This window comes from Calliphora vicina, chromosome 2 (assembly GCF_958450345.1).
Source record: "Calliphora vicina chromosome 2, idCalVici1.1, whole genome shotgun sequence".
In the NCBI taxonomy this organism is placed as follows: Eukaryota; Metazoa; Arthropoda; class Insecta; order Diptera; family Calliphoridae; genus Calliphora; species Calliphora vicina.
The window spans coordinates 12,081,193-12,103,926 of record NC_088781.1 but is presented as its reverse complement, the minus strand read 5'-3'; the positions used below and the strand labels follow the sequence as shown (position 1 = coordinate 12,103,926).

Genomic DNA, 22,734 nt, shown 5'->3' with positions numbered 1-22,734 from the left:
TACAACATAGTTAATAAAGGAAAGCCGTATTTTTGGTTTTCCTTGAGTGGGGCTCTGGAAAATCAATTCTTTACTTTTTTTTTGTAAGTTATCTAAGAAAACTGATTTTAAATCCTCTTCAAATGAAATTGATTTTATCTCAAATGAGGAGCTCGAACAAAATGAAAATATTTCGATCGAAGTTCTTTATGCACGAGTGCGTCAAAAAGTCCGTACCTTTTTGAATGAAACACAGTTTTAAGATACAAAATTATTATAGTTTCCTTTGAGCTATATGCACTTGCTCCAATGATTCTTCAATTTGTTTATCCCTTCCAAAAACTACGATTTATCGAGGTAATCAAATTAGGTATTTTTTGGAGATAATTACATTGTTGGAATCAAATCACTTTCGCACCCGATTGTGAGCAAACGAGGCAGCCACCTTTTGGAAAGCTTCTCATATACAAGTGATCATTCGAAATTAAAGCCTCTGCGCCATGTGAGATGCCTATCACTTCCGAAATCTCTCGCACTTTCAATCTCCGATCGGCCAGCACCATACAGTGATATTTTTCAATAGTTTCTGGTGTAGAGATGCTTAATGAGAAGACGAAATTCACTTTTTTCCTATTTTTCGTCAAGTCATGGGGTAGTCTGCTGTCAAATACAAACTAATTGACGCAGGTTTTCAAATTTTGACAGGAGTCAGCCGACATATTCCTGTTGAGAGAAGTAGTGTTGTTCTTTCAGTTAAGAACTGGGAAATTCAAAAAATCGTGGACTTAACGACCAACCCTCGTAGTTAAATTTTACCTTCAATTGGTGATCTTTATGTAGTTCAATATTAGGTTCAATCGAAGGTTCGAAAGATTCAATCCTTGGTCTTTATGCAATTGTTGGAGCGCAATGGGATCAGGAAGGTAGAAGTTAAACTGGAACATCGACAGGATCCTGCCCAAAGGGAATCTTTATTTAACTCATGAAAGACTGCCGACTACTAAGATAATTAAACTATCCATCTCTCCGTATTGCTATGAATTGTGGACTGCTGGATGTCCTGGAAGAGCGTAACGTGACTGTTGAGTGCCTTCAACATGTTTAATGTCACTAGGATAGTTCATTCACAAGGCCTCTGCTCGTTCAAGCTATGTGCATCCCAGTGGTTATGCCAAATAATGTTGTGATGGAGCTGCCCATCTTGCGGAATTTCTACTAGTGTAAACCACCTGGTATTTATTTCTGATTTGGCAGGACCTGTTTCTTGATTTCCTTCTCGCCAAGATGTTTCAACATTAGCTTGGATAATCCGTTGAGGGCTACAGTCTTCAAAAACTTAGCTGCGTTTGTAGCTTCTATAGACGTATAAGTTGTGGTATGTCCGCCATCGGAAGATTATAGTAGCTTGTGAAGTTTGCATCCCGACATGTATCAATTGGGCTGGTCAATAAAGGTTAATTATGGTGGTATCCGCATACTTAATCGCGACCATATCATCCTTATTCGTTGGATAGGAGAGAGATTATCATGAATTCAAGATATAGATACAGTAAGCTTCACAGTGAAAAAGACAATCGTACCCAATTGATGACTGATATGATCTTTATCAATTGATGACTGATATGATATTTATCAATTAAAATCAGAGCCACTGGATGGAATAACGAATTGCTAAGATTTTGTTCTCCAACTATTCCTGCAGCAGTCTAATGTATCTAAATATTTAAGCAGCATGTATGAATTATTTGTACAAACATCAAATGAATTGTGTTTATATAGTTTATAAGAGCGTGGACAGTTTATTTTCTTATTTAGTAGCCAAAGAAACAAAGTGCTAAGAATATGTTGGTGACATTATTTAAAAAGTCACCATTGCCAATAGATTTCTTTGAAATACTCCGAAGATACAATCAAAAACCCAGTGTTAAAAAAACCAAATCTAATTCGCGAAATTGGAGGAATTTTAGCAAATGGATGTAACTACCACAATTGCTTATTTTTCACTTCGAATACTTAAATATTATCACTCTTATTTTTATCATTTCCTAGAAATTCCAGAATTTCTTTTGCAATTCCATTCAAAACTTGGAAACAGTTTAATATTTGTTTATTTTGGATTCTCACATCTGAAAAGGATCTATGTAATACACACATTTGCATTGTGGCTGACTGCAACAACTGCAAGTAGCTATAACTAAAGCAACAGCAGCAGCAGCATCATCATTATCACTGTCATCATCATGTAGCTGCCACCAATGAATCTTTCGGAATTTATATGCATGTACAATGTACAAGGAAAGTCAACGCATTAAGAAACATGTGTAAGTATTAAGTTTGTCAGTTTGACATAGTGTTGTATTAATCTATTTGCAACTGCAACAATTGCCACAACCACATACATACATACTACTTAGGTACATGCAACCATTCTTAGATTTACTTACTCCATTCAACCAAACGTTGGCCAAATGAAGATCACCTCACCGCGAAACAACTTCTTCAAATTCTATAAATGCGCGCCGTAATGAATTGAAAAATAATGATATAGAGTCAGAGATTCGCCAATAAAATATCCACCAAACAAGCTGTTGTTTATTAAAATGTATATTATTCTTTAGCAACAAATTCCTGTGGGTTTGGTAGCAAAGGAACATATGTTTGTACTAGTGTTATGTCTAAGTAAATGTTTTGCCAAGTTTTTTGCTTGTAATATGTAATAGATTAATTGACATTGACATATTTATAAATATGTATGCCTTCGATAATGTTTTGCTTGTAAATACGTAGGTGCCATTTAAATGAAGACTCAGTTCGTTTTTAAGATTTAATTATTTATTTAAGTTGTTGTTAAACTAGAATGATGATACAAGCAGTAATTTGAAGCGGCTGCCTGTAAATCTTTTGCAAAATTTTTCATTTCAATAAAAAAAGGTCTGTAAAACATTGATATTATTGGATACTAGCTGACCCGGTGCGCTTTGCCACCCCAATTAGAAGAAAGAAATAGTACTATTAAGTCTCCCGCTCACTCCAATGCACATAATCTTTATTTCATGTTTCTAAATTCATTGTTGAAGAAATTACTAAAAGTACCATTCGAATAAAGAAATACTACCAAAAAGTCTACGCTAGAATCCTAACTCACTTAGGACCATATATGCTTAATTGCATGATTCTAAGTCCATTGTTATAGAAATTTCAAAAAAGTACCATTCAAATAAAGAAAAAGTACCAAAAAGTCTTCTCCTAGAATTCTCACTCACTTAGGACCATATATGCTTAATTTCATGTTTCTAAGTCCATTGTAATACAAAATTCAAAAAGTACCATTAGAAGAATGAAAAAGTACCTATAGTTCAGTTATCACAGTTCTCATGGTACCTAAATATAATCCCTTATTTCAACACTAACTTCACTCAGATACATATCAGCTAACTTTAATGTCGATAAGTGAAATAATTTAAAATATTAAAAAGGTATCATTAGGAGAAAAGTACCAATTTCCCTTTTCCTCCTTGAACACCCCTCAAATTTTGAAATTTAAAAATATTTCATTTTGCAAAAGTTGTTTATGCTACAGACATGTCTCAATCGATTAAAATCTGTGTTAATGAGCCCAATAATAAATATGTTTTAAAAAAGTACCAAACTGTTTACCCGGATTTGGCCTAAAATACACTATGGCACTCGAGTTCCAAATAACAACCTGTTAGTTAATTTTTGTATGAATCCAGGAACCAATGTTAAAAAAATTATCAAAATCGGCTTAATAATTTGCAATAAAATGTATTTTCCCGATTTTATCCCCTTTTTGGTACCTTTTTTATCCCCAATGCGGTGGTAAAATATTATTAAAATAATTTTCTGTATCGTGGTGGGAGCTCATGGTAAAATATTCGAATGTCTATGTCAAATTATAGAAAAACATATTTTATGAAAAAGTACCAAAAATAAACACAATTTTTATCCCTTAAGGTTTCGAATTTCCAAAAAGTACCAAACTTATATTTTTTATTTTTTGATAAGTAAAGAATACGATTTAAATTTTGTTTCTATGTTTATTGATTTAAAATATACATAGGGTGCCAAGTACCAAAATACAGTTTTTACCCCTTTTCTCCCCTAAAAGGTTCGAATTTCGAAAAAGTACAAAACTCCTGCCAGCTTATTTTTTAAATGGAGTAACATGCAATTTCAAGTTTTTTTGTATCTTTATTAGTTTTGAAGATATAAGATTACCGGATTTACCCGTTTTTACCCTTTTTACCCCCTAAAAGTTCGAATTTCCAAAAATCCCTTCTTAGTGGATCGTTTTGGGGAGGGAGGAACCCACAGTTAAAATTTCATGATTCTAGCTTCAGCCGTTTGGGCTGTGGGATGATGAATCAGTCAGTCATTCAGTCAGTAACGTTACTCTTTTATATATATAGATTGTTAAACTGTTTCTTATATAGAACTTAAAGTTAACATAATCTTTGTTCATATTCTTCTTCACATTTCATGTGATTCTCGACACCGGTTTTGTATAAGTGTTTACTGATCAAGGGCGCAATATTTTCCAGGTTTCCTGCCTTGCAATTTTTTTTTACAAAGTTTAATCCCTTAAACCCAGATAAATATCGATCCATCACGATAACGATCTAGGTGTTCACCGGTGTCTGAGGCTAATCTGACGCGTATTCTGGTACGACACTTTATCAAACTACACCTTATGTGCAAGAACAAATCAACTGCCAATAAAACCGAAATTCGACGGCGTAAATGGAATTAGATCTCTCTGGACTGGAACCCGCAGGATAGCCCAAGAAATGGAAGATCTGCTAATACATTGAGGAGACTGGTTGAAGCTGAGGGAAATTAAATTAAAGCTTTTGCATCAGATAAACCAAATTCTAACTTGAATGTTGTGGCGCTATGTTGCTCCTAGGAACAATGGGAATTAAATAATTATAATATGTTACGCTCTCTTGAAGGTTATGTAAAATATGTTCAACTATAACGTTGTCAGCTATGTTGAATCGAATGTAATTCGCAGTAGTAGGAACCTAAAAGCATTTCTTTCGGAGCAATGCTTCCGATCTATTCACCGCATTAGCGAGAGTATGGCATTTGATCAAGTGTGACACTATGTACTAGATACGAAGGTAATCCCGTTTCGGTTTAGAGAATACGAAATCTCCTGCTTCATTTCTAGTTTTTATTAGTTAACCTGTTCTATTAGTATTTGGATTGTTTAAGGGATATTACAATGAATTCCGAAGTTCCCAGAGTTTTATTTGTAAATTGTTTTTATAACTAATTGGCCTTATTAAGCCTTTAGGTGAGATATACCGTCCAAACATGCATTAAAATAACAATTTCTAAAGGAAGAGGCAATATAGAGGGTTTTCCATTAAGGAAGGGTTCATGTTGAGTCTCTTAACATCGAAACCGAGGCCATAAAAACAGAACTAAAAATAAACATAAACAAGAGTAACGTAATGCGCTGCAATACAGTAAACACCAACAAGTTCCGTATAGACAACACTGAACTAGAAGAAGTCTCATCATTTTGTTACCTAACAAACACAGGTGGCTCCAGCAAAGATGTAGCATACCGAATCTCACGAGCCAACCAAGCATTCGGTACCCTTCAGTCAGTATAGAAATCTTCTACAATATCCAAGAACACCAAGATCGGTATATTTAACTCTTGTGTCAAGTTTGTGCTCCTCTATGCATGCAAGACGTGGAATATGACTCCATACAAACTCCATACAAGTGTTTGTAGATGTCTCCGAAGAATATTAAAAGTTTTCTGGCCTAACACCATATGTAACACGGAATTGTGGAGACAAACACATCAGCGACCAGTCCATACTAATATCTTGAACCGCAAATGGCGCTGGACTGGTCACACGCTGCGCAGGCCTTCAGATGACACAGCTAAAATTGCCATTGACTGGAATCCACAGGGTAGGACACGAAGAGTAGGCAGACCGTTACACACATGGCGTCGGCAACTGAACATCGAAGTCAGCCGTAGTGATCTAAGCTGGAATAGATTGGAATAGTTTCGTTGTGGCCCTTTGTTCCCAATTGGAACCACATGACATTATATAATGTTGAGTCTTTGGTGGTCATGTTGTTTGGCAGCGTCTGTCATATCTGTTGATTTTTCAGTCACTGACCCCAAATCAACATGGCAAATTATACGATTGAGCAGCATGTCCAAGTGATAAAACATTATCCGCAAAAGTGTGTAGGAGGACCCGAGTCAGCCAATTCCTCACCTTGAACATGAACTGTGACTTTCACAGACCAACTGACCCAGCAGCTCAATGTTAAATAACATAGACAAAGCCTCGTCCATGAGGATTCATCAAAGAGGACCCACATGAAAATTCATTCACAAAGAAGAGCGGCTAAGATCGAAAAGATCGATTCCGTAAACAATCAGCCAACACGCGTACGCCAAAGAAATGCCCATCGGCCGTGGACATCCTCGTTGTCCGCAAAAGTGAGCAGGAGAACCTAAGTCAGCCGATTCCTACACTTGAACATGAACTGGGACTTTTACAGACCAACTGACCCAGCAGCTCAAAGTTAAAGAACATAGACAAAGCCTCTTCGATGAGGAACCATCAAAGAGGACCCACTTTATGACTGAAAATTCATCCTTAGCGAAGAAGAGCTTTGTTGTAAAGATGAATTTTCATATATGGGACGACGACAATCGACACGAAATCCACCAGGTGTCAATGCATCCACAAAAAGTTACACAACCGAATGCTACAATATAAATTCAGCATGAACGATTTGAGGGAATGGTTATCCCTCGCGGAAGTGACGTGCTTTCGCCACCAAGATCGTGCGATTTGAATTCACAATCGATCGATGACCGATGTTAGCTCAAAGTCAAGAATGATGCAAAACACAAATCGCTTAATTAGGATTTTGTGATAATCTCTGAATTGGGTCGTGCAAATAGAATCACTTTCAAAGCTCGCAAGACTCAATGTTGTATTTAGACACATAATCGCACGACAGATCATGTTGCTTCATCTGTATTTATGGTTGGTGTAATTTGTAGAATCGACGTTCTTGATGTTCTGGGCATGAGAATACAGTGTCCGAAACATTCAAGTGTCTCGTTTTTTTGAAATAGTGTAAGAATTACTTTATCCGACCGAAAATGGAATATAATTATCTTGTATTTGGAAGCTTCTCGACCGGAGATAAGGTGCTTATTGGTGACAGTAGTTTATCAAACTCTATTGATTCGTTAGATAACCGTCGCAATGTATGTTGTGACCGAAAATAGAATACGACTCGCATGTATCGCATACAAGAGAGGATGATTCTCTAGATGAACGTTGCAGTGTAATTTGTTGTTCCGGTAGTACAATGGAATGTGTAATGCTGAAATCAGGGAACTTGTTCCTGATGCCCGTAGATATTTACAAAATATACGTTTTACATCAAGAACTCATCCCTTTGAAGTCTATTGGCCAGTGGACCACAAACAACTACAGAGGAAATTCGTTCTTTAGCCGTAACGTCTGTATGTGTAGGTCTTTCCTATCACCTTGCATGTAGGAAAGTTCAAGTCGAATGTTCACAATCACTACTCCCACTTTTCTACCTCCCATACCCTAAATATTTTCCTAGTTCCAAAACAATGCTTTGCATAAGTAAGGGTCATCTCCAAAGTGCAGATCCAAGAGCTGACCTCTCGGATCAGCGACTTTGGCGGACATTTGAAATAAAGTTATAAATGAACCAGAATTTCCTTAATACCTCCCTCACACTCAGCTTGTTTTAATCCATTTTAAAATCGTTCCTGCTTATTTGATCCTATTACTTGGTAATGAAAATATTTCGTTATACTTTGAAAATTCACAAAATCGTTGACTTTTCCCGCACATTTCAATAGCGATGATGAATTGTAAAAAACTTTTTTATTCCGTTAAACACTCACAAAAAGTGCCAACAGTTTATTTTATGAATAACACTTAATTTCGCTAATTATAAAGTATTAAAACTATTGTGTGTTTTTTACCACTTGTGTTTATTTAGCAAACATTTCAGTTTTTTCTAATCTTTACGTTGTTCTAGATTTCAGTGTGACAGATGGATGGAAGATGCTTTAAACTTCGCTGACGCACTCTTCTTACACACACACATAATTCCATGCAGTTTTTTCTTATGAATTTGTTGCGTTATATTTAATAATAATAATTTCTGTTTATGAAAATCTACTTGTAGTTATTTATTTATTTATTTTTACAATTTCCCATGAATTTACTCATGGTGTGGTGAGTTGGGTGAGAGTGATTTAAAACACAAATCTCTTAATTAAAGTTGGCAGTTGCAAATCGAAATACTATGTCTTGCAAGACAAATTTTTAAACTCCAATGATTTTTGTTCTAGTTTGTTTAAAAACTAAAGTGATTTCATATTTTTATTAAAAAGAATTCAACAGAAGTCCATTATGTTGTTATTTTAGATATGAAAAGAAATTGAACTCTTCATTATTTTGTATATAATAATGATTTAATAATTGGGTGTTAGGTGATATATGTATGTTTATATTCATCTATAAACATAACATATTTGGTATCTTAAATTGAGTGAAAATCTTTAAGTGCCTCCAATAAATGACTCACAGCAAAACGTTAGTAATTGTACTCTAAAGACGATTTAACTTATTTAAATACAAACTGAGTGTTACGAATTTCAAGAGAACGGAGTTTAAAAAATGCCGGGAAACCCCCATGTGTTTGTGAATGAGTAAATAAAGCCCCAACTAAGGAAATATTGTGGTATTTTTTTGTTAAGAAAATTAAAATTGTAGGCAAACTAGAGAGTGTATCGCAAAAAAGCCGGCATGGCATGTCTTTCTTATGGTGAGTGAATTTAAGTTTGAGTAAATGAGCAGGTTTTTTAAGAGTGTGTTAATATGTTGGAGACTCAGGCATGGAAATGTTAAAAAATTTTAGCAATATGTAGTACTTTTTTAAAATTCAAGTTACACAAATTACAATTTTTATTTAATTTTGTTTCTTTTTTAACTAAATTCTTACACAAAGTCGCAATTCCTAAAAAAAACATTTAACTATAAATAGCAAATTTTTAAGAAAATTTACTGCAAATAGTAAATTTCTCACAAATAGCTAATTTTTAGAAAGTTTCCTATAATAGCAAATTTAAAAAAAAGTTCCTATAAATAGCAAATTTCCCCAAATTTTCCTACAAATACCAAATTTCTTACAAATAGCAAATTTGCTATAACTATAAAATTTTTTGAAAATTTTCATATGAATAGTAAATTTTAAAAAAATTTCCTATAATACCAAATTTCTAAAAAAAAATTTACTACGAATAGCAAATTTCTAACAAATAGCTAATTTGCAATAAATAGCAAATTTTTACAAAGATTCCAATAAATAGCCAATTTTAAAAAAAAGTTCCTATAAATAGAAAATTTTCGAAAATTTAATACAAATAGCAAATTTCTTATAAATAGCAAATTTTTTGTTTTTGTCGTGAATAGCAAATTTTTGGAAAATTTACTATAAATAGCTAATTTTAAAAAAGTTCCTATAAATAGCAATTTTTTCTCGAAAATTTACTATAAATAGCTACTTTTTTATAATTGTCAAATTTCCTATAAATAACAAATTATTCAAAAATTGCTTATAAATAGCAAATTTCTTAAAAATAACAAATTTTTAGAAAATTTCGTATAAATAGAAAATTTTGAGAAAAGTTGCTATAAATAGCTAATTTCTCGAAATTTTGTTGCAAATTCCTTTAAAATAAGAAATTTTTAGAAAATTGTCTTATAAGTAGAAAATTTTAAGAAAAGTGGCTATAAACTCTAATTTTTCAGAAAATTTCCTTTAAATAGCTAAGTCTGCTTTTACACACAGCAAGTTTACTTGAAGCAAGTCTCTTCGATTCCCTTTTAAACTTGCTCGACTGTTTACACACAGCAAGTCTGTGTTCAATTTTGTATGTCAAAACCTAATAGACGCCATAGTGAAAATGAGAAAACAAAAGAGAATTGAAGAGACTTGCCAGTACAAGCAAGTATTTACTCCTCTTCTTTCTTCTTGCCTCTCTCTCCTATAAACTCTAGACTTGCGCAAGAAAACTTGCCCTGTGTAAAAGCAGACTAATTTTTAAAAAGTTTCGTTTAAAAACCAGATTTCTTAAAAACTTCCTATAAATAGATCGTTCTAGAACAGCGCCGCTGTCCCTAAAAATATGGAGAGACCTCAAGGGAGCTGATTTTCACACTACACAAGAACTAGGACTATCGTTGACTTTAACAAAGCCGTTTTTTTTAGCAGAGTTGACATATCGCACTTGTTCCTCTAAAGAGCGTCAACTCAAAATTTTAAAATGTTCAGTAGAAGCAAAAAACAATATTTTTTTCATTACATTACAATGAAACAACTGTACGGATACAACTGTAGTTTTTGGCGAAAGAGTAGAGAAAATGATAGCAGATTTTTGCAGTGGGTGGATATGACCACTGCACATCGATTTCTTGCAAAAAGTGAAAATTGAAAAATTTTGAGTTGACGCTCTTTAGAGGAACCAGTGCGATATGACCTTTAAATAATATTGGGAGTATGACTTAAAAATGCGGTATTTCTTGAAATGTTTAGCTTTTATTTTGAAACATTTGTACAATATAAATTTATTCAAAGTAAAGGCCAAAAATTTCTGACAGCATATGGATTCCGAGTCAAAAGAACCGCTCATATTTTGAGGTCTAGAACGAACTAAGCCAATTTCGGATACACTGTTCCAAAGTGAAGCATAACCCAGAGAGAGCTTCCTACATCGATCGAAATAAATAGTAGTCGGTCGTGGGCTGGTTTGGACTATAAAGCGGGTGAGGCAAAACTTCTCAACCACTTAATTCTAAATACTTTTAACAGGTATTGCAACATGTGGTCGAGCTTTACATGGCTGCATATTCTGGGCCATAGGGTAACCAGACGTAATTGACAAAAACCTAACTCTTGCAAGAAAATACATGTTAGTATGTTTGAAATGATAATTTTCTTTTATAGCGTTCAAGCATCATTTCGGACATACAAAATCCTCTTTCAAGGTCCCCCACTTCAATTCGAACCCAATACCCAATTTCTTGGCTTTTGAACGAATCTTGCTGTTCTCAAACGTTTTTGCTGCTGGAGTAGCTACCAATGATTTTGCAAGCTCATAATAGATAGAACGCTTTTGATCCCAGCAAATACACTGCATTACCTTGGATATTTGGCTTTGGTGTCGATTGGGTTGGTTGGGTGGCTTTCAATTATGATCTCTTGCACAGAAAAAAAATATTTCTTAAACCGTTTCAATTCAAATATGTATCACATATTGAACTGGTTTCAATTATTTCATAATTGAATCAAGTATTCATGTTCTCAAAAACATAATTTTCTGATATTTTCTATTGAATTTTGAATTTGATAGATTTGACAATTGAATATACAATTTTCGTTATTGGTTGAACTTTAAATACAAAAATTATTGAGTAGATAATTTTTGTAATGAAAACACATTTTCGTTATTTTTTGTGTTTTCAATTACGAAAATTATCTATTCAATAATTTTTGTATTTAAAGTTCAACCAATAACGAAAATTGTATATTCAATTGTCAAATTTATCAAATTCAAAACTCAAAATTCAATAGAAAATATCATAAAATTTAGTTTTTGATAATTGAAACCAGTTCAACCTGTGATTAATGTTTGAATTAAAATATAGTTTTTTCTGTGTGCGCTTCGGATTATCGTAATGAATCATTTTCTCATCGCAAGTAATTTTTCGGTGCAAAAATGAGTTTCTTGAATCAACTTTTCAAACATACAAAATCGTCTTTCAAGGTCTCTCGCCTCCAATTCGTAGTTTACCCAATTTCTCTGCTTTTGGATGCATCCTGCTGCTAGCGAAAGCTTTACAACAATCTTCATGAAGTTATGCCTCCAATTCTTGGTCTTCAAACTTTTTTGGCTGGCCAGGGCGATCTTTGGCTTCAATGTCAAAGTCACCACTTCTGAACCGCACAAACCATCTCTCGCACATTGAAACCGATGGAACACATTCACCATAAATTTCTGTGAGCTATCGGTGTGCTTCAAAATAGAAAATATCTCCAAAGAGCAATATTCCCCAAAATGTCAAATTTCCTCAAATATACAATTTTCTCATAATAGCAAATTTCACCAAATTGAAAATTTTGTCAAAATAGCAAATATCTACAAAAAATTACCCAAAATAGCAAAATTGCCCAAATATCAATTTTATCCCTAATTCAAAATTCCACAGAAAAACAATTTCCCGAAATTGTCTATTATGCATTGCAAATAGTAATTTTTTCAAGTGGCCGAGACACTTCCCATAAAAAGTAAATAGTTATAATGGAATATCTGGTGAACTATCATTTTGAAAGCAGCAAAATATCGCGGAATTTACTTCGGTACCATTGTTTGTTTCTTGTCTGAAAATGGGCGGAATTGAAAAAATGGGCATGGCACCACCCATACCATATAAATACTTATTTTCTAATGTCTGTAGAACTATAATTGTGTCAGTCTTCAAATTTTATACGAATAGGTAAATTTCTTATCAGTGCATGAAGTTTAATCAAAAATGGGATGGATTGGAACAGGGGATGTGGATCCTACTATTTCCGAATATCTGGAGAAGTATAGTTGTGGAAGTCTTAAAATTTTGCCCGAATATCTCACTTATTATTTTACATAGTTTGGCTGAAAATTTGCGGTTTCTATTAGTGGGCGTGGCACCTGCCATTCAATGTAAATCCTTAATTTCAAATATATGATGAACTATAATCGTAAAAGTATTTAAACTTTGTACGAATATGAATTGTTGGTAAATTTACTATGTATAGTAAATTTACCAACAATTCGTTATGAAGCCATAAAAAAGTTTCCTAAAAATTTGAGTCATATCTGAACACTTGAACTTTTGAACAGCATTAAGTATCCATAATAACAAACTATGATTGCAACAACTTCTCCATCCCTGCTTTGGTGGAGATCTTTGGTTTGTTGTTGGTCTTAAATTAATAAACAGAGAACAACAAACAATCAGCTGTGTAATACAATAAAAACACAAATACATTTAAACTTGACGTCGCCGTCTACGTCTTAAATGACGGCAACGACGACGGTGCTGACAATGATTATGATCAAATTAATGATCATTAAGTGGGCTAGTGGTTTGGGGTTTAAATATTTTAGTCGTGTGCCGTTCCATCAGATACGCGAGAACAGCGAACGAGCAAACAACGTTAAAACGCTTGTTCAATAACGAAATAAAAATATTTCAAAAATTTTGATTATATTCAATAAATGATACTACAACCAACAACAAAAAAAATTAAAAAAAAATAAAACAAGAAACAACGAAACAGTTTAAACTTGCTTGGCAATAAAGGATTTTTTCTTGTTCATCAAAAAAAAAAAAGAAAAAAGCCCACATTGATCTTTTGTTCAGGCAGATGATGAACAAATAAAATTTTTATATAAAAACAGATAATTTTTAATGACTTGTGACGTTCTGAATTAGTTGAGTTTAAAAGAAAATAAGTATTAAATTTGTGTGAGTGAATTTTAATACACCTGATAATTCAGTTTTTATTCTTTATTAAGAAACAGCAAAACTCAAGTGATCGGTCACTAAACCTTAACAAAACAGCTTAAAGTAAAGTGGTGATTTTATTTTAATTAAAAGAAAATAAATAACGAAATAAAATTTGCATTAAATTTAAATGTGAGTGCTGTGCTGTGGCTATTGCATTAAAATTTAAAACGTGATGACTGCTAACTGCATAAATTAGACACAAATCTTGTACTATAAACGCGAATAAGCGGCTGCGGCTAAAAATCTTTTAAATAAAAGCAAACATTTTTCGGATTCTTCATTAAAAACAAACTCAACAGATAAATGCAAAGCAGACAATCAATGGTGGGCGTTCAAACAAAAAAAAAAACCAAACCAAAATATAAAAAATGTGTGTGCCAAACATACAGATTTCATTGATTTATGAAATAATTTAAACGAAAGCAAAAAAAAAAATACAAAAATAAATTAAACTGTTAAAAACGAAACAGTCGGCTAAAACAAATAAAACTGCATCATTGATTTTGAAAAATTCCACCACGACACACCAATAAATCAAATACCCCCCAAAAAAAAAACAAGAAAAATTTAAAAAAAAAGTTATAAAAGTTTTCAAAAATCATACTTGCAAATGTTTTCAAATAAAAATACAAGCAGACATGTTGCATATATTTACAAATGAACATAAATGTGTAACACTCTTACAAATAATGGTGCTGCTAGTGCAACAGACAACATATTTAAACGATAATTAACAAAGATTTCAAGTGTAACATGCAAATTTCAAATAATAATTTTAATTGGGTCGTAGTCGACAACAAATACAAATACATACTCGATATTTAAAAGTAAATGTTTGATTTTTTTTTTTAACAAAAACTTGTATAAAAAAAGATTTGCAAATTGAGCAAATAACAAAGTGAGTTTTACAAGCAGCGTTTAAAAACGCTTTAAATTTATAACCTCCCTCCCCCTCTCTAATGCATTGCATTTTAAATTTTAAAGTGTTGTAATAATCGTGTGTAGTGATCGCATAAAATGCGTAATTAACAAATAAATGCAGAAATGAGCCTGCCTCTGCCTGCTCGAAATTGTCGATGCAATGCAAATTGTGCGCGTACATAAATTGTCTTGTAATTGACATTATTTGATTATTCATACAAACATATTTACATACTTGCATACCCATACAATAAATTAATTAAAATAAAATCGTTCACAAAAAAAATATTCGTTTTTAATTTATTTTTTGTTCATTTTGTTAATCCAGTGCCATTTAATTGTAAAAACAAATGTATTGTGCGCGTTTGTAATTTATAATTCCAAGAAACCGTAATTAAAATTAGTATATGGGGATTTCCCACAAATTATTTGTTTTAATATTTGCCAGTTGAAGAGAAAAATTTGGATTGTCTGATGGCTCAATTTCCCTCAAGAGTACTTTAAATTACAGAATAAATACATAAATAAATTAACAACTATTGCTGATTAAAATAGCGATTCGCAATTTAAATTATATGGGGTATTCCCATAAATTTTTTAATATAATTCTCATCGTAATTTTATTTAGAAGACATATAAACACATGAATTAAGATTCTTTGTCTCATCTGTATCGACATTTAATAACGCCTAACATTTGTCACTTGACTAATTGCAAAGCGATCGCCATATCGAGCCCTTAGCGCCAAATTATCGAAAGCGACATTTTTAAAATTTTTGTTTTATTGCAGAAATTAAAATTTTATGGACCGACTGATGTTTTAGCGTTCTCAGAATATCAAAATTGTTAATAACATCAAAAATATAAGGGGGAAAGATTTTATCGTAAGTCAATGTTTATATTTTACAGTAAACAAATTTTATCGTAAGCGACACACAGTGGTATATAAAAAAAAGAGGGAAATAAATCTGTAACTTCTAAATGGTTAGATCGGTTTTAATGAAATTTCACATGCGCAAAGAAGAAGTGTTGTCGAGTTTAAGTTTTGAACGTGGATCTCATGGGCCCACCAGGGGCGCGACCAAGGGCCCTCAAAATAGGACACCTCGATATTATTTCTTGGTTTGAGTTCCGATTTCAAAATCATTACACATGTAGAATCTTTTCATCGAGCACTACAAAAAGCCTCGACGTAGCTATCAATTATCTATTATGGCTTAGGAGATATTCGCATTTGAAAATTTAATTTTAAACATTTTTACCCACCCTATTCCAGTTTTTTGATAACAGCGTATCCAAATATTTCCCGATTTTCTCCAGTTTTTCTACATTGGACTAACAACACATGTATGTGTCAAATAGAAAAAGAACTGTTTAAAAATAATGACCAAGTCCAAAGTTATATGCATTTGAATTTTAAAAAGCGATTTTTTTTTTTGGAAAAAATAACTTTTTTTTCTTTTTAAGTTATCGCAAAAAATTTCTAAGAGGATGTATAAGGAATTTCTACTTTCTGAAAGCTAAGTATTGATAAAATATTTTAACGCAAAACCAATTTCAAAATTGTTGTTACCGAGGCGACCAGGTCCTTTCAAAAAACACCTAGTTTTTATGTAAAATAAAACTTTAGGGCAAAAATTCTCAAATCACGTATCCGATATCAAAATATAGTAACCGATTATAGGTGCCTCAATATGTTTCCAATTATTTTGTAAAGTGTCCCGATAACCCTGACCCTGGTATGGATACTATAGCCAAAAAACTAAAAATTAAAATTTTTGGAATTTTTCAACACTTTTTTGGGAATTGCGGGATTGCTGATAATAAATTTCAAAATTCGTTTTTTTATTTTTCCATTTTAAATAGAAAAATCTACATAACTCTGAAATTTCAATAAAAACTATAAATAAAAATTTAATTTCAATTCGAAAAATTTGTATCTATGCAAAAATCCAATATAAAACATTTTTTGTCATATTTTTCTATAAGGTATTCCATGAATTTTTAATTGTCAAAAGTTATAAATATTTTTGAAAAATAGACAAATAGCTTGAACGAAAATATGTTATATCGCATCATAACATTTTTAATTCTATTTATAAATTGTAAAATAATCAAAAAAACCTTCTCCTGTAAAATTTGTGTTTTGTCGCTTACGATAATTTGGCGCTAAGGGCTCGATATGTTCTAGTTCTTATACTTTATATAAAGGGACCAGTCACATGCTAAATTGATCACAACTTTCACAGACATTCTGTGCAGATCACCGAACACTTATTCTGTATATTTAATTATTGGTGTTTCATATTTATCTTCTGATAATTTAATTCCGAATTCCTGAATATGTCTGTTGATTCGAAAGTTATCTCAAAGGATCATGAGCAAATTTCAATGGTTTTAATATGAAAACTAATTAATTCTCTTGAATAATTGTTAAAAAAAAACATTGTTCAAAATTATTTTTTTTTTTTGGATATTTTAATACTAGATATGATAATACTGAGGGGTTTTCATATAGCAATTCTGTTGTTTTCTGTAGTTTTTTCTCGATCACTTCGTTTAGCACTTTGTTATTAGCACATGTTGTGAAATAGCGAAATTCCTAATGTTACAACTTCAAAAAATCATAAGAATATTATTTTAAATAAATTTTAAAACTATATATTACGTAAGGCTTATTCGCAAATAAAAATATTGTAATTAGAAAAATTTGCCTTTTAAACAGTGAATTAATTATTTATTTGCAAATAGCTAACTCACGAAAACAATTCCTGATTAACGATTTACTGTTTGCAAATAAGATTTTACACATTGCCATATTTTTTTAACGTTTTCAGTTTTTCTTTCGTTTTTTAAATATTTCATTGCGTTTTTGCATTAATTGAATTGTAAGACAAACAAGAATTTTACTTAAAAAAATAAGAATTTTCCGTAACCAAAGTGACATATAAACAGAGAGTTAGTTAATTACAAATTATTTTTATTTGCGAATAGGCTACGTATAAACGTAGTATATGATTTACCATTCAAATAAGGGAGACTTTTTGAAAATCGGTTGGAGAATGATGGAGTTACGGTCGTCTAATGGCGTTTTCTTTTCTGGCATAAATTATGCCTTTATTCTGTCTTTTACCCTTCTTTATATTCTTTTCTGAAACAAAAATGCAGTTTAGTAAGCGTATAACGTATTCTTTTCATATAATGTTGCCCTAAAACCCCGAAAATATGCTACATTTTCACCATCAATTTTAAGGGTAGAAAAGCACAACTTTTTAAACAGCTTTTCTTGTTATTGTTTTAAAAGTTCGTTTGTGTTAATGAATTAGTTTTTATACAAAAATATTTTTTTCTTATTCTAGTGAAAAAGCTTCTTTTAGTGAAGTAGCTTTCCAAAACTCGTAAGTAAATAAAGATCAATTAAAAAACATTAAGAAAGCTATATTCAGCTGTGCTGAATCTTATATACCCTTCACCAAATTATACTTCAAATTTTAAATATTTTTAGGTAAACAAAATTTATTTTTTTTCCAAAGTTGTTTTTTTAATTTTTTTGAAAAAAAATTTTCGAATTGTTATTTTCAAATTTTAAATATTTTTTTTTTAAATTAAAATTTTTTTTTTTAAATTAAAATTTTTTTTTTTAATTTAAAAATTTTTTTTTTTGGTGAAAAAAAATTCGGGTTAAAAAATATTTTTTCCGATTGTGACTCATTGTAGGTCCAACTTACTATGGTCTTATATACGTCTTTGAAATATCTATCATTATATCCATATTGTCTATATTAGTGACTTAGTAATCCAGATATAGGTCAAAAATCGAGGTTGTCTTGGTTTTTTCCTCATATCTCAGGACCTAAACTTCTCGAAAGCCTGTCTGACAGAATTATTGAAGATTTGGATCCCGAAGATATCTGGGGTCTTCAGAAAATTGATTTCAACAGACAGACGGGCATACCGACAGATCGACATGGCTTAATCGACTCCGCTATCTATAAGGATCCAGAATATATACTTTATAGGGTCGGAAAATTATATTGTGGAAATTACAAACGGAATGACAAACTTATATATACCCTTCTCACGAAGGGCTATGGACTCCAACAAAACAGAATTGCTGTATAATAATCCTTGCATATTTTGTCGATCACTTTTGAATCACTGTGTTTATTTTCTTTTCAAGACAGACAACTGACGGACATAGCTAGATCGATCGTTTTTAAGTTTCATAAGGACCTAAAATATGTGGAATTTTTTCAAATTTTTATTTTGATAATTTTCTACAATATAAATTTATTCAAAGTATTGGCCATTGTTAGCTATGATAGCTATTTTTCTGGCAACATATGGATTCCAAACTAAATGAACTAATACTCTGTTCCAAAGAAAAGCGTATCCCAGAGAGAGCTTTCATCGCAAGTAGTGATTCGGTGAAAAATTATTTCTTTTATCATTTCGGACATGCAAGATCGTTTTTTAAGGCCTCTCGGCATCAATTCGTGTGGTACCCAATTTCCCTGCTTTGAATCCCAAAACTTTGGGATGAATCCTGCTGTTCGCAAACATTACTTGAGTAGCTCCCAATGATTTTGCAAGCTCTTGTTCAGTTTTATAACAATCTTCATGTGGTAATGCCTACAATTCTTGGTCTTCCAACTTTTTTGGCTGGCCTGCGCGATCTTTGTCTTTCGTGTCAAAATCACCACTTCTGAAGCGCAAAAACCATCTCTAACACGTTGAAACCGATGGATCACATTCATCATAAGCTTTGCTGAGGTTATGACGCTTTGTTGGCTCAAAATTCGACATTTTCGAAGCAAAAAAAACTTTATTGTTTTCACTGAAATGTACAATAACAAAGTGGGAATAAATGACAGATATGTAACCTTCAACGTGACATTAAAGTTTTTAAAAACAAAAACCGCGGATATTGTAAATCCCCAATTGTTAAGTCATACTCCCAATAATATAAACTTCACAGAGAAAACAGATTCGTAGTAGCAACTGAATTTGTGGCTAATCGATTGATTCAGTTGCACACATACAATTTTTCGGTTCTATCAACATAAAGTCAGTTGATAAAGAAGAATTTGAATTAACCAAACTTGTATTATCCCTTCTAAAATTTGGTAGCCAACGCTGTAAAATTCGATCACTAAGGTAGAATCATTTGTGTTGGAAAACGACATAGAAGAAACACCCTCAAATTTATAAGTTATTCCAAAAAAAAAACCGTTTTTATGTTGGTCAATTAATCGACCTGTAACTCAGTCAGTTTTTGATGGATTTAAATTTTTTAAAGGTTTTAGAAATAAAACTGATTACGCTGCATTTTTTGATGCATTTGTAAGTAAAGAATACGAAATTTATCACCTTTTTTTCATTGCTTTGAAAAAGTTTAATAACTTTTGTAAATATAAACCGATTTTAACAAGTAAATCAGGTCTTTTTCTATATCAAACTGTCTTTAAAACAATGTGCCAAAAAAATAGGTTTTCATAGAAAAAAATTAAAATAACTATTTTTGAATTTTAAAAATTATGAAAATATAAAAAAAACTTTTGAAATTAAGTTGGCGTGTAATTTTGCTAATTAGCTGTAAAGAACTTTAATTACAACTATGATGAATCCCACTGAAATTTTCCGGCAAACATTTTCGTAGAATATTTTAATCCTTAAATGTCCTTTTTGAAAAGAATTTTTTTATTTTCTCTAAAAAAATGTTTAAATTGACACATAAAGAGAGTAGCTAGAGGATTAAGAACTTTCACAAAAATTATTCTCTTATAATTCCACAATATAACTCTGACTATAAGAATAATCTCAGACATTAACTTACATTTAGTATAATGCTCCATTCCAAAAATGAAAACTGTAAAAAAACTCAGATCAGCTGGACTATAAGTTTCTTCTACAAAAATGATCTACTCAACATGCTCTTTCAGAAAAATAGCATCGCTATTCTTTTCCAAAAATGGTGTTAGACATCGTTATTGAAAAATTATTTAATAATAAAAAAATAATTTTCTCACCCCCATTAACACGAAGTCTGGTTATGTGTTAACTAACAGTTATACTGACAGTTTTCATACAAAAATAATTTTAAACGACAGTATAACTATTAGTTAGCACCTAACCAGACTTCGTGTTAATGGGGTCAGAATATGTTTTATTCAGTTAAAGGGACAATTTTTGTTTAAGTACCTTGTAATTCTAGGATGTAGCTTAAATTTAATTTCATATATCTTTGGAGCCATCGAAGTAGGAACTTCTTTTAAATTTTCTGCTTTATCTATGCAACAATTTCAGAAAGAAGAATAAACTGTAGAAAAGAAATTGTTTAAATTTTTCAATATTTATTTACTTAAACAATAAAAATTAAAACATATTTTCATTTATTATAGTTAACAACAATTTAAAAAAAAACAGCAAATACAACAAATAAAACTCTTAAAACTATTGAAAACAAGCCAAGTGTATAATTTCTAAGATATTTGAATAATAAATAGTGAAACAATTTACAAACAACAACAAAAAAAAAAAGAAATTAAAATTTTCACACGAGTCCAGAAACAACAAACAAAAATTTTATAATAAAAACATAAAAATATTAAAAGAAAAGTAGTAAAAAAAAAACAAGTGAGAATGAAAATTATAATGAAAGCTGAAGGTGTGAAAAAATTTATAAAAAAATTCAAAAAGAACAATTGAAAACTAAAGATACAGATTTAAAGAAAACAAAACCAGCTGCCTTAGCAACTTATTTGAACAAATAAAAACTAAAAATAAATTAAACAACTAACAATAAAATAATAATAATAAAAAATAAATAAATAAAAATGAAAATGAAAAAAGTTAAACCCAACCTTAGAGCAATGTTTAACTTTCACACCATTATCCTGGTGATATTGATGGTGGTGTTGTCAACTTTACACTCACACACCATTGAGGGGAAACTTCAAACGAATCACAAACATCATCATCATCACTACAAACAACATAATGTTGTTGGCGGCGGCATTGATACAGATATTGAGAATGTTGCCGATAAGCTAGAACAACAACCTGGACATCATAATCATCAACATTCCCAGCACCACCACCAACAGCACCATCATCAACATCATCATCAACCACATCAGCAGCAATATACCGCCACACCTAGTTTAGAATTTACAACCAGCTCTTCAGCTTCATCGTCTTCCGCTGCATTCATGGACAGTGATAATGAGTTTTTAATTAAACAACAAGAACTGCCGCTTACTAATAAGGACGAAATCTATTATAAAACAAAAGATCTTAAATCATCTTCAGCCACATCGTCGACAACCTCAAAGCCTTCACTTTCTATACAACTTATGAAGCAACATGTTGGTAACATGAAAACGTCAAGTTCAAACACCACCACCACCACCACAACGGCCATGCAATCTGAAACTTTGTCTAATTCTAGACAGGAACACACCCATCTGAAACATTACAACAGCAAAAGATTAATTTCAACGCCTTCAACAAAACATCAGGCCAGCAGTAGTGGTGGTGATCATGGTGATGGTGATGGTGGCATTGACAACAATCGCTCAGACACAATTGCAACAATGTACTCAGTTCCAAATGAAAATTCTAAATGGAACCTGGCAACAACAAAAGATAATGACGACATTAAATTAAACAAACCAGCTGAACATCAAAATCAAACTCATAATGAACATCATCATCATCAACGTGATCGTGATCATGAGCATGATCAGAAGATGAAACCAGAACAACCGGCTCATCAGAATTATGAAGATTATTATTCGGATGCAGAGGATGATGATGATGACGATGACTACAACGAAGATGAAGGTGATAACGACAATATCGATGGCATTTCATATGACGATGATAACAATTTAAGTGATCGTTCGTATGCCAGGATAACTCGTTCTAAACTTGATGTAAGTATGATGATTAAATTAATTGCAATGTTTGATTTTCTGTTTCTTATTAAATTGCTAATGAATCATGGAATATACAGTGAAGGCCAAAGACAAAAATATTGCATACAACTTTTAAATTACTGATACGATCTGTATACTTACAAACTTTAATTCATAGAAATGCTAAATGGAAATACACATACTCTAGAGTAATCCAAATTTTACCAAATAAAATTGGTTTG

The 22,734-nt window shown here is 31.8% G+C and overlaps 1 protein-coding gene across 1 annotated transcript in view; it reads left to right on the top strand.

Annotated features, from left to right (window-relative positions):
• The first annotated feature begins 14,531 nt into the window (after window positions 1-14,531).
• LOC135951407 (DNA topoisomerase 1-like) overlaps window positions 14,532-22,734 on the top strand; it is a 62,530-nt gene continuing 54,327 nt past the window's right edge. Inside the window, exons 1-2 of the mRNA XM_065501055.1 lie at window positions 14,532-14,550; window positions 20,975-22,510. Of these exons, the coding sequence (XP_065357127.1) occupies window positions 21,410-22,510 (1,101 nt within the window). The 5' untranslated portion in view covers window positions 14,532-14,550; window positions 20,975-21,409. The remainder of the gene's footprint in view (window positions 14,551-20,974; window positions 22,511-22,734) is intronic.